This window comes from Ranitomeya imitator, chromosome 6 (genome assembly GCF_032444005.1).
Source record: "Ranitomeya imitator isolate aRanImi1 chromosome 6, aRanImi1.pri, whole genome shotgun sequence".
Taxonomy (NCBI): Eukaryota; Metazoa; Chordata; class Amphibia; order Anura; family Dendrobatidae; genus Ranitomeya; species Ranitomeya imitator.
This window is the reverse complement of record NC_091287.1, coordinates 576,140,996-576,160,827: the sequence shown is the minus strand read 5'-3', so window position 1 is coordinate 576,160,827 and position 19,832 is coordinate 576,140,996. Positions and strand designations below refer to the sequence as shown.

At 47.3% G+C, this 19,832-nt stretch overlaps 1 protein-coding gene across 12 annotated transcripts in view; it reads right to left on the bottom strand.

The window, feature by feature from the left end:
- LOC138643272 (plectin-like) overlaps nucleotides 1-19,832 on the bottom strand; it is a 554,763-nt gene that overhangs the window by 86,679 nt on the left and 448,252 nt on the right. For all 12 annotated transcript variants that reach the window (XM_069732195.1, XM_069732204.1, XM_069732200.1 and 9 more), the window contains one exon: nucleotides 13,026-13,141. In XM_069732195.1, coding sequence (XP_069588296.1) covers nucleotides 13,026-13,141 — 116 coding nt within the window. The remainder of the gene's footprint in view (nucleotides 1-13,025; nucleotides 13,142-19,832) is intronic.

The window sequence follows — 19,832 nt, the reverse complement described above, 5'->3', positions numbered from 1 at the left end:
TATATCGCAAGAGAGTCATCACTGCCACACATACACAGTATATACCGCAGGAGAGCCATCACCGCCACACATATACAGTACATACCACAGGAGAGTCATCACCGCCACATATACAGTATACACCGCAGGAGAGCCATCACCGCCACACATATACAGTATATATCGCAGGAGAGACATCACTGCCACACATACACAGTATATACCGCAGGAGAGCCATCACCGCCACACATATACAGTACATACCACAGGAGAGACATCACCACCACACATATACAGTATATACCGCAGGAGAGCCATCACGGCCACACATTTACAGTATATACCGCAGGAGACCCATCACCGCCACACATACACAGTATATACCACAGGAGAGACATCACCGCCACAGATTTACAGTATATACCGCAGGAGACCCATCACCGCCACACATACACAGTATATACACCGCAGGAGAGCCATCACCGCCACACATATACAGTATATACCGCAGGAGAGCCATCACCGCCACATATACAGTACAGTATATACCGCAGGAGAGCCATCACCGCCACACATATACAGTATATACCGCAGGAGAGACATCACCGCCACACATATACAGTATATACCGCAGGAGAGCCATCACCGCCACATATACAGTACAGTATATACCGCAGGAGAGCCATCACCGCCACACATATACAGTATATACCGCAGGAGAGCCATCACCGCCACATATACAGTACAGTATATACCGCAGGAGAGACATCACGGCCACACATATACAGTATACACCGCAGGAGAGCCATCACCGCCACACATATACAGTATACACCGCAGGAGAGCCATCACCGCCACACATATACAGTATACACCGCAGGAGAGCCATCACCGCCACATATATACAGTATATACCGCAGGAGAGCCATCACCGCCACACATATACAGTATACACCGCAGGAGAGCCATCACCGCCACACATATACAGTATACAGCGCAGGAGAGCCATCACCGCCACATATATACAGTATATACCGCAGGAGAGCCATCACCGCCACACATATACAGTATACACCGCAGGAGAGCCATCACCGCCACATATATACAGTATATACCGCAGGAGAGACATCACGGCCACACATATACAGTATACACCGCAGGAGAGACATCACCGCCACACATATACAGTATATACCGCAGGAGAGCCATCACCGCCACACATATACAGTACATACCGCAGGAGAGACATCACCGCCACACATATACAGTACATACCGCAGGAGAGCCATCACCGCCACACATATACAGTATATACCGCAGGAGAGACATCACCGCCACACATATACAGTACATACCGCAGGAGAGCCATCACCGCCACATATACAGTACAGTATATACCGCAGGAGAGCCATCACCGCCACACATATACAGTATATATCGCAGGAGAGCCATCACAGCCACACATATACAGTATATACCGCAGGAGAGCCATCACCGCCACATATACAGTACAGTATATACCGCAGGAGAGACATCACGGCCACACATATACAGTATACACCGCAGGAGAGCCATCACCGCCACACATATACAGTATACACCGCAGGAGAGCCATCACCGCCACACATATACAGTATACACCGCAGGAGAGCCATCACCGCCACACATATACAGTATATACCGCAGGAGAGCCATCACCGCCACACATATACAGTACATACCGCAGGAGAGACATCACCGCCACACATATACAGTACATACCGCAGGAGAGCCATCACCGCCACACATATACAGTATATACCGCAGGAGAGTCATCACCCCCACATATACAGTACAGTATATACCGCAGGAGAGCCATCACCGCCACACATATACAGTATACACCGCAGGAGAGCCATCACCGCCACATATACAGTATATATCGCAGGAGAGCCATCACAGCCACACATATACAGTATATACCGCAGGAGAGCCATCACCGCCACATATACAGTACAGTATATACCGCAGGAGAGACATCACGGCCACACATATACAGTATACACCGCAGGAGAGCCATCACCGCCACACATATACAGTATACACCGCAGGAGAGCCATCACCACCACACATATACAGTACATACCGCAGGAGAGCCATCACCGCCACACATATACAGTACATACCGCAGGAGAGCCATCACCGCCACACATATACAGTATATACCGCAGGAGAGTCATCACCCCCACATATACAGTACAGTATATACCGCAGGAGAGCCATCACCGCCACACATATACAGTATATACCGCAGGAGAGCCATCACCGCCACACATATACAGTGTATACCGCAGGAGAGCCATCACCGCCACACATATACAGTATATACCGCAGGAGAGCCATCACCGCCACACATATACAGTATACACCGCAGGAGAGACATCACCGCCACACATATACAGTATATACCGCAAGAGAGCCATCACCGCCACATATACAGTATATACCGCAGGAGAGCCATCACCGCCACACATATACAGTATATACCGCAGGAGAGCCATCACCGCCACATATACAGTACAGTATATACCGCAGGAGAGACATCACGGCCACACATATACAGTATACACCGCAGGAGAGCCATCACCGCCACACATATACAGTATACACCGCAGGAGAGCCATCACCGCCACACATATACAGTATATACCGCAGGAGAGCCATCACCGCCACACATATACATTATACACCGCAGGAGAGCCATCACCGCCACATATATACAGTATATACCGCAGGAAAGCCATCACCGCCACATATACAGTACAGTATATACCGCAGGAGAGCCATCACCGCCACACATATACAGTACATACCGCAGGAGAGCCATCACCGCCACACATATTCAGTATATACCGCAGGAGAGACATCACCGCCACACATATACAGTATATACCGCAAGAGAGCCATCACCGCCACACATATACAGTATATACCGCAGGAGAGACATCACGGCCACACATATACATTACATACCGCAGGAGAGCCATCATCGCCACACATATTCAGTATATACCGGAGGAGAGACATCACCGCCACACATATACAGTATATACCGCAGGAGAGACATCACCGCCACACATATTCAGTATATACCGCAGGAGAGACATCACTGCCACACATATACAGTATATACCGCAAGAGAGCCATCACGGCCACACATATACAGTATATACCGCAGGAGAGCCATCACCGCCACACATATACAGTATACACCGCAGGAGAGACATCACCGCCACACATATACAGTACATACCGCAGGAGAGCCATCACCGCCACACATATTCAGTATACACCGCAGGAGAGACATCACCGCCACACATATACAGTATATACCGCAGGAGAGCCATCACCGCCACACATATACAGTACATACCGCAGGAGAGCCATCATCGCCACACATATTCAGTATATACCGCAGGAAAGCCATCACCGCCACACATATTCAGTATATACCGCAGGAGAGCCATCACCGCCACACATATTCAGTATATACCGGAGGAGAGACATCACCGCCACACATATACAGTATATACCGCAGGAGAGCCATCACCGCCACACATATACAGTATATACCGCAGGAGAGACATCACGGCCACACATATACATTACATACCGCAGGAGAGCCATCATCGCCACACATATTCAGTATATACCGGAGGAGAGACATCACCGCCACACATATACAGTACATACCGCAGGAGAGACATCACCGCCACACATATTCAGCATATACCGCAGGAGAGACATCACCGCCACACATACACAGTATATACCGCAGGAGAGACATCACCGCCACACATATACAGTATATACCGCAAGAGAGCCATCACCGCCACACATATACAGTATATATCGCAGGAGAGCCATCACCGCCACACATATACAGTACATACCGCAGGAGAGCCATCATCGCCACACATACAGTATATACCGCAGGAGAGCCATCACCGCCACACATATACAGTATATACCGCAGGAGAGACATCACCGCCACACATACACAGTATATACCACAGGAGAGACATCACCGCCACACATATACAGTATATACCGCAAGAGAGCCATCACCGCCACATATATACAGTATACACCGCAGGAGAGCCATCATCGCCACACATTTACAGTATATACCGCAGGAGAGCCATCACCGCCACACATATACAGTATACACCGCAGGAGAGCCATCACCGCCACATATACAGTATATACCGCAGGAGAGCCATCACCGCCACATATACAGTATATACCGCAGGAGAGCCATCACCGCCACACATATACAGTATATACCGCAGGAGAGACATCACCGCCACACATATACAGTATATACCGCAGGAGAGACATCACCGCCACACATATACAGTATATACCGCAGGAGAGACATCACCGCCACACATATACAGTATATACCGCAGGAGAGCCATCACCGCCACACATATACAGTATATACCGCAGGAGAGCCATCACCGCCACACATATACAGTATATACCGCAGGAGAGCCATCACTGCCACATATACAGTACAGTATATACCGCAGGAGAGCCATCACCACCACACATATACAGTATATACCGCAGGAGAGCCATCACCGCCACATATAAAGTACAGTATATACCGCAGGAGAGACATCACCGCCACACATATACAGTATATACCGCAAGAGAGCCATCACCGCCACACATATACAGTATATACCGCAGGAGAGCCATCACCGCCACATATACAGTATATACCGCAGGAGAGCCATCACCGCCACACATATACAGTATATACCGCAGGAGAGCCATCACCGCCACACATATACAGTATATACCACAGGAGAGACATCACCGCCACACATATACAGTATATACCGCAGGAGAGACATCACTGCCACACATATACAGTATATACCGCAGGAGAGACATCACCGCCACACATATACAGTATATACCGCAGGAGAGCCATCACCGCCACACATATACATTATACACCGCAGGAGAGCCATCACCGCCACACATATACAGTATATACCGCAGGAAAGCCATCACCGCCACATATACAGTACAGTATATACCGCAGGAGAGCCATCACCGCCACACATATTCAGTATATACCGCAGGAGAGCCATCACCGCCACACATATTCAGTATATACCGCAGGAGAGCCATCACCGCCACACATTCAGTATATACCGCAGGAGAGCCATCACCGCCACACATATTCAGTATATACCGCAGGAGAGCCATCACCGCCACACATATACAGTACATACCGCAGGAGAGCCATCACCGCCACACATACACAGTATATACTGCAGGAGAGCCATCACCGCCACACATATACAGTATATACCGCAAGAGAGCCATCACCGCCACACATATACAGTATATACCGCAAGAGAGCCATCACCGCCACACATACACAGTATATACCGCAGGAGAGCCATCACCGCCACACATATACAGTATATACCGCAGGAGAGCCATCACCGCCACACATATACAGTATATACCGCAGGAGAGACATCACGGCCACACATATACAGTACATACCGCAGGAGAGCCATCACCGCCACACATATTCAGTATATACCGCAGGAGAGACATCACCGCCACACATACACAGTATATACCGCAGGAGAGACATCACCGCCACACATATACAGTATATACCGCAAGAGAGCCATCACCGCCACACATATACAGTATATACCGCAGGAGAGCCATCACCGCCACATATACAGTATATACCGCAGGAGAGCCATCACCGCCACACATATACAGTATATACCGCAGGAGAGCCATCACCGCCACACATATACAGTATATACCACAGGAGAGACATCACCGCCACACATATACAGTATATACCGCAGGAGAGCCATCACCGCCACATATACAGTATATACCGCAGGAGAGCCATCACCGCCACACATATACAGTATATACCACAGGAGAGACATCACCGCCACACATATACAGTATATACCGCAGGAGAGACATCACTGCCACACATATACAGTATATACCGCAGGAGAGACATCACCGCCACACATATACAGTATATACCGCAGGAGAGCCATCACCGCCACACATATACAGTATATATCGCAGGAGAGCCATCACCGCCACACATGTACAGTATATATCGCAGGAGAGACATCACCGCCACACATATACAGTATATACCGCAGGAGAGCCATCACCGCCACATATACAGTACAGTATATACCGCAGGAGAGACATCACCGCCACACATATACAGTATATATCGCAGGAGAGACATCACCGCCACACATATACAGTATATATCGCAGGAGAGACATCACCGCCACACATATACAGTATATACCGCAGGAGAGCCATCACCGCCACACATATACAGTATATACCGCAGGAGAGCCATCACCGCCACACATATACAGTATACACCGCAGGAGAGACATCTCCGCCACACATATACAGTATATATCGCAGGAGAGCCATCACCGCCACACATACACAGTATATATCGCAGGAGAGACATCACCGCCACACATATACAGTATACACCGCAGGAGAGCCATCACCGCCACACATATACAGTGTATACCGCAGGAGAGCCATCACCGCCACACATATACAGTATATACCGCAGGAGAGCCATCACCGCCACATATACAGTATATACACCGCAGGAGAGCCATCACCGCCACACATATACAGTATATATCGCAGGAGAGACATCACCGCCACACATATACAGTATATATCGCAGGAGAGCCATCACCGCCACATATACAGTATATACTGCAGGAGAGCCATCACCGCCACACATATACAGTATATATCGCAGGAGAGACATCACCGCCACACATATACAGTATATATCGCAGGAGAGCCATCACCGCCACATATACAGTATATACCGCAGGAGAGACATCACCGCCACACATATACAGTATATACTGCAGGAGAGCCATCACCGCCACACATATACAGTGTATACCGCAGGAGAGCTATCACCGCCACACATATACAGTATATATCGCAGGAGAGACATCACCGCCACACATATACAGTATATACCGCAGGAGAGCCATCACCGCCACACATATACAGTATATATCGCAGGAGAGCCATCACCGCCACACATATACAGTATACACCGCAGGAGAGCCATCACCGCCACACATATACAGTATACACCGCAGGAGAGCCATCACCGCCACACATATACAGTATACACCGCAGGAGAGCCATCACCGCCACACATATACAGTATACACCGCAGGAGAGCCATCACCGCCACACATATACAGTATATATCGCAAGAGAGTCATCACTGCCACACATACACAGTATATACCGCAGGAGAGCCATCACCGCCACACATATACAGTACATACCACAGGAGAGTCATCACCGCCACATATACAGTATACACCGCAGGAGAGCCATCACCGCCACACATATACAGTATATATCGCAGGAGAGACATCACTGCCACACATACACAGTATATACCGCAGGAGAGCCATCACCGCCACACATATACAGTACATACCACAGGAGAGACATCACCACCACACATATACAGTATATACCGCAGGAGAGCCATCACGGCCACACATTTACAGTATATACCGCAGGAGACCCATCACCGCCACACATACACAGTATATACCACAGGAGAGACATCACCGCCACACATTTACAGTATATACCGCAGGAGACCCATCACCGCCACACATACACAGTATATACACCGCAGGAGAGCCATCACCGCCACACATATACAGTATATACCGCAGGAGAGCCATCACCGCCACATATACAGTACAGTATATACCGCAGGAGAGCCATCACCGCCACACATATACAGTATATACCGCAGGAGAGACATCACCGCCACACATATACAGTATATACCGCAGGAGAGCCATCACCGCCACATATACAGTACAGTATATACCGCAGGAGAGCCATCACCGCCACACATATACAGTATATACCGCAGGAGAGCCATCACCGCCACATATACAGTACAGTATATACCGCAGGAGAGACATCACGGCCACACATATACAGTATACACCGCAGGAGAGCCATCACCGCCACACATATACAGTATACACCGCAGGAGAGCCATCACCGCCACACATATACAGTATACACCGCAGGAGAGCCATCACCGCCACATATATACAGTATATACCGCAGGAGAGCCATCACCGCCACACATATACAGTATACACCGCAGGAGAGCCATCACCGCCACACATATACAGTATACAGCGCAGGAGAGCCATCACCGCCACATATATACAGTATATACCGCAGGAGAGCCATCACCGCCACACATATACAGTATACACCGCAGGAGAGCCATCACCGCCACATATATACAGTATATACCGCAGGAGAGACATCACGGCCACACATATACAGTATACACCGCAGGAGAGACATCACCGCCACACATATACAGTATATACCGCAGGAGAGCCATCACCGCCACACATATACAGTACATACCGCAGGAGAGACATCACCGCCACACATATACAGTACATACCGCAGGAGAGCCATCACCGCCACACATATACAGTATATACCGCAGGAGAGACATCACCGCCACACATATACAGTACATACCGCAGGAGAGCCATCACCGCCACATATACAGTACAGTATATACCGCAGGAGAGCCATCACCGCCACACATATACAGTATATATCGCAGGAGAGCCATCACAGCCACACATATACAGTATATACCGCAGGAGAGCCATCACCGCCACATATACAGTACAGTATATACCGCAGGAGAGACATCACGGCCACACATATACAGTATACACCGCAGGAGAGCCATCACCGCCACACATATACAGTATACACCGCAGGAGAGCCATCACCGCCACACATATACAGTATACACCGCAGGAGAGCCATCACCGCCACACATATACAGTATATACCGCAGGAGAGCCATCACCGCCACACATATACAGTACATACCGCAGGAGAGACATCACCGCCACACATATACAGTACATACCGCAGGAGAGCCATCACCGCCACACATATACAGTATATACCGCAGGAGAGTCATCACCCCCACATATACAGTACAGTATATACCGCAGGAGAGCCATCACCGCCACACATATACAGTATACACCGCAGGAGAGCCATCACCGCCACATATACAGTATATATCGCAGGAGAGCCATCACAGCCACACATATACAGTATATACCGCAGGAGAGCCATCACCGCCACATATACAGTACAGTATATACCGCAGGAGAGACATCACGGCCACACATATACAGTATACACCGCAGGAGAGCCATCACCGCCACACATATACAGTATACACCGCAGGAGAGCCATCACCACCACACATATACAGTACATACCGCAGGAGAGCCATCACCGCCACACATATACAGTACATACCGCAGGAGAGCCATCACCGCCACACATATACAGTATATACCGCAGGAGAGTCATCACCCCCACATATACAGTACAGTATATACCGCAGGAGAGCCATCACCGCCACACATATACAGTATATACCGCAGGAGAGCCATCACCGCCACACATATACAGTGTATACCGCAGGAGAGCCATCACCGCCACACATATACAGTATATACCGCAGGAGAGCCATCACCGCCACACATATACAGTATACACCGCAGGAGAGACATCACCGCCACACATATACAGTATATACCGCAAGAGAGCCATCACCGCCACATATACAGTATATACCGCAGGAGAGCCATCACCGCCACACATATACAGTATATACCGCAGGAGAGCCATCACCGCCACATATACAGTACAGTATATACCGCAGGAGAGACATCACGGCCACACATATACAGTATACACCGCAGGAGAGCCATCACCGCCACACATATACAGTATACACCGCAGGAGAGCCATCACCGCCACACATATACAGTATATACCGCAGGAGAGCCATCACCGCCACACATATACATTATACACCGCAGGAGAGCCATCACCGCCACATATATACAGTATATACCGCAGGAAAGCCATCACCGCCACATATACAGTACAGTATATACCGCAGGAGAGCCATCACCGCCACACATATACAGTACATACCGCAGGAGAGCCATCACCGCCACACATATTCAGTATATACCGCAGGAGACATCACCGCCACACATATACAGTATATACCGCAAGAGAGCCATCACCGCCACACATATACAGTATATACCGCAGGAGAGACATCACGGCCACACATATACATTACATACCGCAGGAGAGCCATCATCGCCACACATATTCAGTATATACCGGAGGAGAGACATCACCGCCACACATATACAGTATATACCGCAGGAGAGACATCACCGCCACACATATTCAGTATATACCGCAGGAGAGACATCACTGCCACACATATACAGTATATACCGCAAGAGAGCCATCACGGCCACACATATACAGTATATACCGCAGGAGAGCCATCACCGCCACACATATACAGTATACACCGCAGGAGAGACATCACCGCCACACATATACAGTACATACCGCAGGAGAGCCATCACCGCCACACATATTCAGTATACACCGCAGGAGAGACATCACCGCCACACATATACAGTATATACCGCAGGAGAGCCATCACCGCCACACATATACAGTACATACCGCAGGAGAGCCATCATCGCCACACATATTCAGTATATACCGCAGGAAAGCCATCACCGCCACACATATTCAGTATATACCGCAGGAGAGCCATCACCGCCACACATATTCAGTATATACCGGAGGAGAGACATCACCGCCACACATATACAGTATATACCGCAGGAGAGCCATCACCGCCACACATATACAGTATATACCGCAGGAGAGACATCACGGCCACACATATACATTACATACCGCAGGAGAGCCATCATCGCCACACATATTCAGTATATACCGGAGGAGAGACATCACCGCCACACATATACAGTACATACCGCAGGAGAGACATCACCGCCACACATATTCAGCATATACCGCAGGAGAGACATCACCGCCACACATACACAGTATATACCGCAGGAGAGACATCACCGCCACACATATACAGTATATACCGCAAGAGAGCCATCACCGCCACACATATACAGTATATATCGCAGGAGAGCCATCACCGCCACACATATACAGTACATACCGCAGGAGAGCCATCATCGCCACACATACAGTATATACCGCAGGAGAGCCATCACCGCCACACATATACAGTATATACCGCAGGAGAGACATCACCGCCACACATACACAGTATATACCACAGGAGAGACATCACCGCCACACATATACAGTATATACCGCAAGAGAGCCATCACCGCCACATATATACAGTATACACCGCAGGAGAGCCATCATCGCCACACATTTACAGTATATACCGCAGGAGAGCCATCACCGCCACACATATACAGTATACACCGCAGGAGAGCCATCACCGCCACATATACAGTATATACCGCAGGAGAGCCATCACCGCCACATATACAGTATATACCGCAGGAGAGCCATCACCGCCACACATATACAGTATATACCGCAGGAGAGACATCACCGCCACACATATACAGTATATACCGCAGGAGAGACATCACCGCCACACATATACAGTATATACCGCAGGAGAGACATCACCGCCACACATATACAGTATATACCGCAGGAGAGCCATCACCGCCACACATATACAGTATATACCGCAGGAGAGCCATCACCGCCACACATATACAGTATATACCGCAGGAGAGCCATCACTGCCACATATACAGTACAGTATATACCGCAGGAGAGCCATCACCACCACACATATACAGTATATACCGCAGGAGAGCCATCACCGCCACACATATACAGTATACACCGCAGGAGAGCCATCACCGCCACACATATACAGTATATACCGCAGGAGAGCCATCACCGCCACATATAAAGTACAGTATATACCGCAGGAGAGCCATCACCGCCACACATATACAGTATACACCGCAGGAGAGCCATCACCGCCACATATACAGTACAGTATATACCGCAGGAGAGCCATCACCACCACACATATACAGTATACACCGCAGGAGAGCCATCACCACCACACATATACAGTATATACCGCAGGAGAGCCATCACCGCCACACATATACAGTATACACCGCAGGAGAGCCATCACCACCACACATATACAGTATATACCGCAGGAGAGCCATCACCGCCACACATATACAGTATATATCGCAGGAGAGACATCACCGCCACACATATACAGTATATACCACAGGAGAGCCATCACCGCCACACATATACAGTATACACCGCAGGAGAGCCATCACCGCCACACATATACAGTATATATCGCAAGAGAGTCATCACCGCCACATATACAGTATATATCGCAGGAGAGACATCACCGCCACACATATACAGTATATACACCGCAGGAGAGCCATCACCGCCACACATATACAGTATATATCGCAGGAGAGCCATCACCGCCACATATACAGTATATACCGCAGGAGAGACATCACCGCCACACATATACAGTATATACACCGCAGGAGAGCCATCGCCGCCACACATATACAGTATACACCGCAGGAGAGCCATCACCGCCACACATATACAGTATATACCGCAGGAAAGCCATCACCGCCACACATATACAGTACATACCGCAGGAGAGACATCACAGCCACACATATAGAGTATATACCGCAGGAGAGTCATCACCCCCACACATATACAGTATAAACCGCAGGAGAGTCATCACCCCCACACATATACAGTATATACCGCAGGAGAGCCATCACCGCCACACATATACAGTATATACCGCAGGAGAGCCATCAGTGCCACACATATACAGTATATACCGCAGGAGAGCCATCACTGCCACACATATACAGTATATACCGCAGGAGAAACATCACGGGTTTTTCTGGAGTCGTGTGGGAGTGAGCACGTACCCTCTGGATCCAGAAGTCTGGTGACACCGAGCTCCCGTTCGGCCACGGTGAATGCCTGGTCCAGGTTCTCCAGGTTCGGCTGACGATACACCCTGTTCATGTCTATGAGCATCGGCCTGTTGGGAGAAGCAAAAGAGAAGGCGATCGTCACCTGGTGGAAGACAGAAGCTGGCAGCCTCCTGCGAAAACTGTCAATATACGGAGCCAGGTCGTGTCAATCATAGAGGACAACATCCACCATCAACGGAGCCAAGATATGCACAGTCCACCCTGGCCCGGGGTGTATATACAGTCATGGTGGAAAATGTTAAAACCCATGAAATGCAGAAATTCCCCAAGACATTATTACAATTCCCCACGTTTCTTATACTCAGGTTTATTTCCTTTGTCTATATTGGAACAGTGCAAAAACAGAGAAAAAAGGCAAATTGGACATAACTTCACACAAAACCCCACAATAAGCCGGACACTCCTTAATATTTGGTAGCACCCTTTGGAATAACTGCAGCCAATCGCTTCCTATAACCATCCCCAAGCTTCTTACTCCTCTCAGCCGGGATCTTGGACTCTCCTATAACCATCCACAAGCTTCTTCCTCCTCTCAGCCGAAATCTTGGACTCTCCTATAACCATCCACAAGCTTCTTCCTCCTCTCAGCCGGGATCATGGACGCTCCTATAACCATCCACAAGCTTCTTACTCCTCTCAGCCGGGATCTTGGACTCTTCTATAACCATCCACAAGCTTCTTCCTCCTCTCAGCCGGGATCTTGGACTCTCCTATAACCATCCACAAGCTTCTTACTCCTCTCAGCCGGGATCTTGGACTCTCCTATAACAATCCACAAGCTTCTTACTCCTCTCAGTCGGGAACTTGGACTCTTCTATAACCATCCACAAGCTTCTTCCTCCTCTCAGCCGGGATCTTGGACTCTTCTATAACCATCCACAAGCTTCTTACTCCTCTCAGTCGGGATCTTGGACTCTCCTATAACCATCCACAAGCTTCTTCCTCCTCTCAGCCGGGAACTTGGACTCTTCTATAACCATCCACAAGCTTCTTACTCCTCTCAGTCGGGATCTTGGACTCTCCTATAACCATCCACAAGCTTCTTCCTCCTCTCAGCCGGGAACTTGGACTCTTCTATAACCATCCACAAGCTTCTTACTCCTCTCAGTCGGGAACTTGGACTCTTCTATAACCATCCACAAGCTTCTTACTCCTCTCAGCCGGGATCTTGGACTCTTCTATAACCATCCACAAGCTTCTTACTCCTCTCAGTCGGGATCTTGGACTCTCCTATAACCATCCACAAGCTTCTTACTCCTCTCAGTCGGGAACTTGGACTCTTCTATAACCATCCACAAGCTTCTTACTCCTCTCAGCCGGGATCTTGGACTCTTCTATAACCATCCACAAGCTTCTTCCTCCTCTCAGTCGGGATCTTGGACTCTCCTATAACCATCCACAAGCTTCTTCCTCCTCTCAGCCGGGAACTTGGACTCTTCTATAACCATCCACAAGCTTCTTACTCCTCTCAGCCGGGATCTTGGACTCTTCTATAACCATCCACAAGCTTCTTCCTCTCAGCCGGGATCTTGGACTCTTCTATAACCATCCACAAGCTTCTTACTCCTCTCAGCTGGGATCTTGGACTCTCCTATAACCATCCACAAGCTTCTTACTCCTCTCAGCCGGGATCTTGGACTCTTCTTGCAATCTGCTCCCGTTCTCATACTTCGCCTTCTCCGAACAGCGATTGTAAGATCTCTCCACAGGGGATCAATGGGATTTAGATCCGGACCCATTGCTGCCACTTCAGAACTCTCTTTGTTTCCATCTATTTCTGGGGGCTTCTTGAAGTACAGTATGTTTGGGGTCATTGTCCTACTGGAAGACCCATGACACACACCCACCCTTCTGACACCGGGCTCTACATTGCCACCCAAAATCCTTTGGTAATCTTCAGATTTCATGATGTCTTGTACACAGTCAAAGCACCCAGTGCCAGCAAAACATCTGTGACCTTCCACCATATCTGAGTGTAGGTGCTGTGTTCTTTCCTTTGTAGGCCTCATTCTGTTTTCAGTAAACAGTAGAATGATGTGCTTTACCAAAAAGCTTATTGTGGTCTCACCTGTCCACATTCATATGTGGATGGAAAGTTTGGGCTGACACTGATGCACCCCGAGCCTTCAGGAGAAGTTGGATTTCTTTGGAACTTGATTAGGGCTTATCCATGATCCTCACTATCCTGCGTTACAACTTTTCATGAATTTTTCTCTGCTGTCCAGGGAGATTAGCTATAGTGCCAGGGGTTGTAAACTTCTTCATTATATTGCGCACCGTGGACAAAGGACTATCAAGATCTCTGGAGATGGACTTGAGCACCACAATATCAACAGTCTCAAGGTTACAAGTCCTCAGACAGTTCTCTTCTCTTTCTCTTCTCCATGCTTAGTGTGGCACACACAGACACACAATGCAAAGTTTGAGGCAACTCCTCCCCTTTTATCAGGATTCAGGTGGGATTTTCATGTTGCCCACACCTGTTACTTGCCACAGTTGAGTGTGAACTAGCATTACATGCTGGAAACGAAGTTTACCCACAATTTTGTCCGGCTTATTTTTGGGGTTTTGTGTTGTGTGAGATTATGTCCAGTTTTCCTTTTTTTCCTCAGTTTTATTTTTGTGTTGTTCCAATACAGACAAAGTAAACCTGAGTATAACAAAACATGGGTGTGGTGAAATATGTATATATATATATATACCGTATATATATATATATATATATATATATATATATATATATATATTAGTGTGTGTAGTGACATATGTCTAGGGTTAAATGTGTGACTAGTGATAATGTAACATCTGTCCTGAAGGCAAGACGCACCTAGGTGTTAATAGGTACTTCCTTGGGACTAGTAGAAATTCTGTCTCCATATCTCACCAGGGGGTCTAGCTAGGGCCGAGAAGAAAAGCAACATTTGACACCTCTTAGGTCTTGGAGGGGAGTTGCTAAATTGCGGCCTGAGGTAATCTATTCCTGAGAACCTCTCCACAAGAGAGAATAATATATTCATTGGAGGAGCGGCCGTGGCCCAATCAAACAGGCAGCAGTTATGATATTGGCCTGAGGGGCCGGTCTAGAAACCTGACCTCAGACCAAAGTTATAAATTTAGGCTGCAGACAGAGAATTGTGTTCACATGATGGGGGCAGCCTGAGAAGCTGATGTGTTCTAATCTACATTCGTCCTACCCCAGAGAGGAGAAGCAACTACCAGTTAGATGATTTTCTGTAAGTTTTCTCCTGTTTATTTTGATACTATTTTGCATAAGTTGTATGTCTTTTTATTATATTTTTATACTTTTTCTTATTGTAAGCACTGACCCTTTTGTTATTAAAGTATAAAACTTTAACAAGTTGAACCTTCATTTTTCTAAGAGAATCCATAGCCTAAAGGTGTGTGAGCCTTATGAGTGATAGACATATTTTTATTAGTATTATTATTAGTCCGGGACTCATCACCCGTGAATTCGATGAGTGGTGGCAGCGCGTATGAGTGGGTGTGTGGCCTGGGTCGGTGTGTGATTTATGCTCCCATTACAGCATAGGACAGAGGTTGAATGCTGGACTGAGAGTGGGGAGATAGATTAACTCTTGCAGGCACAACCCCAAGTCACGTGTGAGAGCAGGCACGTGACAGCGACACCACGGAGAAGGGATCCGTGACAATGGGAATATGTAATAATTGTCTGGGAGAAATACTTCATTTTTGGGAACATGACTGTATATATTATATCTATATATATATATATATATATATATACATATATATACATATATATATATACACATACACACAGTTATATGCATGCATAAGCACACTAGGAGGATGGTATATATATCCTTCCCCCATCGTTTGTGTTGTGTATGCATGAATGTTCTATATAGATATACACACACACACAGTTGTGTGAAAAAGTGTTCACACCCTTCCGGATTTTCATTTGCATATTTCACACACTTACAGGTTTCATTTCACCAAACAAATGTAAATATTAGAGAAAAATAACACAAGTAATCACAAGATGCAGTTTATAACTGAAGGTCTTTATTATGAAGGGAAAAAGAAATCCAAACCTCCAAGGCGCTGTGTGAGAAAGTGATTGCCCGCTAAGCCTAATAATGGGTTGGGTCGTCCTTAGCAGCAACAACTGTAATCAAGCGCTTGTGATAACTGGCAATAAGGCTTTTATAACGCTCTGGAGGAAATTTGGCTGCTCATCTCTGCAGAATTGTTGAAATTCAGCCACACTGGAGGTTTCCGAGCATGAACCGCCTTTCTAAGGTCATTACAGCATCTCAATCGGACTAATATCAGGACGTTGACTAGGCCACTCCAAAGTCTTAATTTTGTTTTTCTTAAGCCATTCAGAGGTGAAATTGCTGGTGTGTTTTGCATCATTGGCCTGCTGCATAACAAAAGGGCACTTCAGCTTGAGGTCACCAACAGATGGCCGCATATTCTCCTTCAGGATTTTTTGGTAGACAGAATTCATTTTTCCATTTACCGCAGCAAGTCTTCCAGGTCCTGAAGCAGCAAAACAGCCCCAAACCATCACACTACCACCATATTTTACTGTTGGTATGATGTTCCTTTTTTGAAATGATCTGTTAGTTCTATGCCAGATGTCATGGGACATACACCTCCCAAAAAAGTCCAGCTTTTGTCTCATTATAATAATAATAATAATAATAATTTTATTTATATAGCGCCAACATATTCCGCAGCGCTTTACAAATTATAGAGGGGACTTGTACAGACAATAGACATTACAGCATAACAGAAATACAGTTCAAAACAGATACCAGGAGGAGTGAGGGCCCTGCTCGCAAGCTTACAAACTATGGGGAAAAGGGGAGACACGAGAGGTGGATGGTAACAATTGCTTTAGTTATTCGGACCAGCTATAGTGTAAGGCTCAGGTGTTCATGTAAAGCTGCATGAACCAGTTACCTGCCTAAGTATGTAGCAGTACAGACACAGAGGGCTAATACTGCATAAAGTGTATGAGAACATGATGCGAGGAACCTTTTTTTTTTTTTTTTTATTATAAATAGGCCACACAGGGATCGTTAGGTTAATGCATTGAGGCGGTAGGCCAGTCTGAACAAATGAGTTTTTAGGGCACGCTTAAAACTGTGGGGATTGGGGATTAATCGTATTATCCTAGGTAGTGCATTCCAAAGAATCGGCGCAGCACGTGTAAAGTCTTGGAGACGGGAGTGGGAGGTTCTGATTATTGAGGATGCTAACCTGAGGTCATTAGCGGAGCGGAGGGCACGGGTAGGGTGGTAGACTGATACCAGGGAGGAGATGTAGGGTGGTGCTGAGCCATGGAGTGCTTTGTGGATGAGGGTAGTAGTTTTGTACTGGATTCTGGAGTGGATGGGTAGCCAGTGTAATGACTGGCACAGGGTAGAGGCATCGGTGTAACGGTTGGTGAGGAATATGATCCTGGCTGCAGCATTCAGGACAGATTGGAGCGGGGAGAGTTTTGCAAGAGGGAGACCGATTAGTAGAGAGTTACAATAGTCCAGACGAGAATGAATAAGTGAAACAGTCAGAGTTTTTGCAGAGTCGAAATTAAGAAAAGGGCGAATTCTAGAAATGTTTTTGAGATGCAGGTAAGAAGAGCGAGCCAGTGATCGGATGTAGGGGGTGAATGAAAGGTCAGAATCAAGGATGACCCCAAGGCAGCGGGCATGTTGCTTTGGAGTAATGGTGGAACCGCACACGGAGATGGCAATGTCAGGCAAAGGTAGGTTAGTAGAGGGAGAGAACACGAGGAGTTCAGTTTTTGACAGGTTTAGTTTCAGATAGAGGGAGGACATGATGTTAGAGACAGCGGTAAGACAATCACTGGTGTTTTCTAAAAAGGTCGGTGTGATATCAGGAGAAGAAGTGTATAATTGGGTGTCGTCAGCATAGAGATGGTACTGGAAACCAAATCTACTGATTGTTTGTCCAATAGGGGCATTAGTCCACAAAGCATTCTCCAAAAAGTCTTGGGGATCATCAATGTTTTCTGGCAAAACTGAGACAAGCCTTTATGGTTTTGCTGCTCAGTAGTGATTTTCGTTCAGAAATATTTGCCCAGTTCTTTCTTATGGTGGGGTCATGGACACTGACCTTAACTGAGGCATGCAGTTCTCTGGATGTTGTGGGGTCTTTTGTGACCTCTTGGATGAGTCGTCGCTGCGATCTTGGGGTAATTTTGTCCGGCTGGCCACTCCTGGGAAGGTTCACCACTGTTCCATGTTTTCGCTATTTGAGGATAATGGCTCTCACTGTGATTCTCTGGAGTCCCAACGCTTTAGAAATGGCTTTATAACCTTTTACAGACTGATCAATCTCAATTAGTTTCTCATTTGTTCCAGAATTTCTTTGGATCGCGCCTTGATTTTGAGCTGTTGAGGAGCTTTTGGTCTATTTCACTTTGTCAGGCAGGTACTATTGAAATGATTTCTGGGTTGAGAACAGGTGTGTCAGTAATCAGGCCTGTGTGTGGGTAGGGGATGTGAGCTCAACCACAGTAATTTATGTTTTAAGGGGGGTGGGGGGCAATCAATTTTTCACACAGGTCCTGTAGGTTTGGATTTCTTTTTCCCCTAATTATAAAGGCCTTCATTAATAAACCGCATCTTGTGATTACTTGTGTTATCTCTGTCTAACATTTACATTTGTTTGGTGAAATGAAACATGTAAGTGTGACAAACATGCAAAAGAAGAAAACAT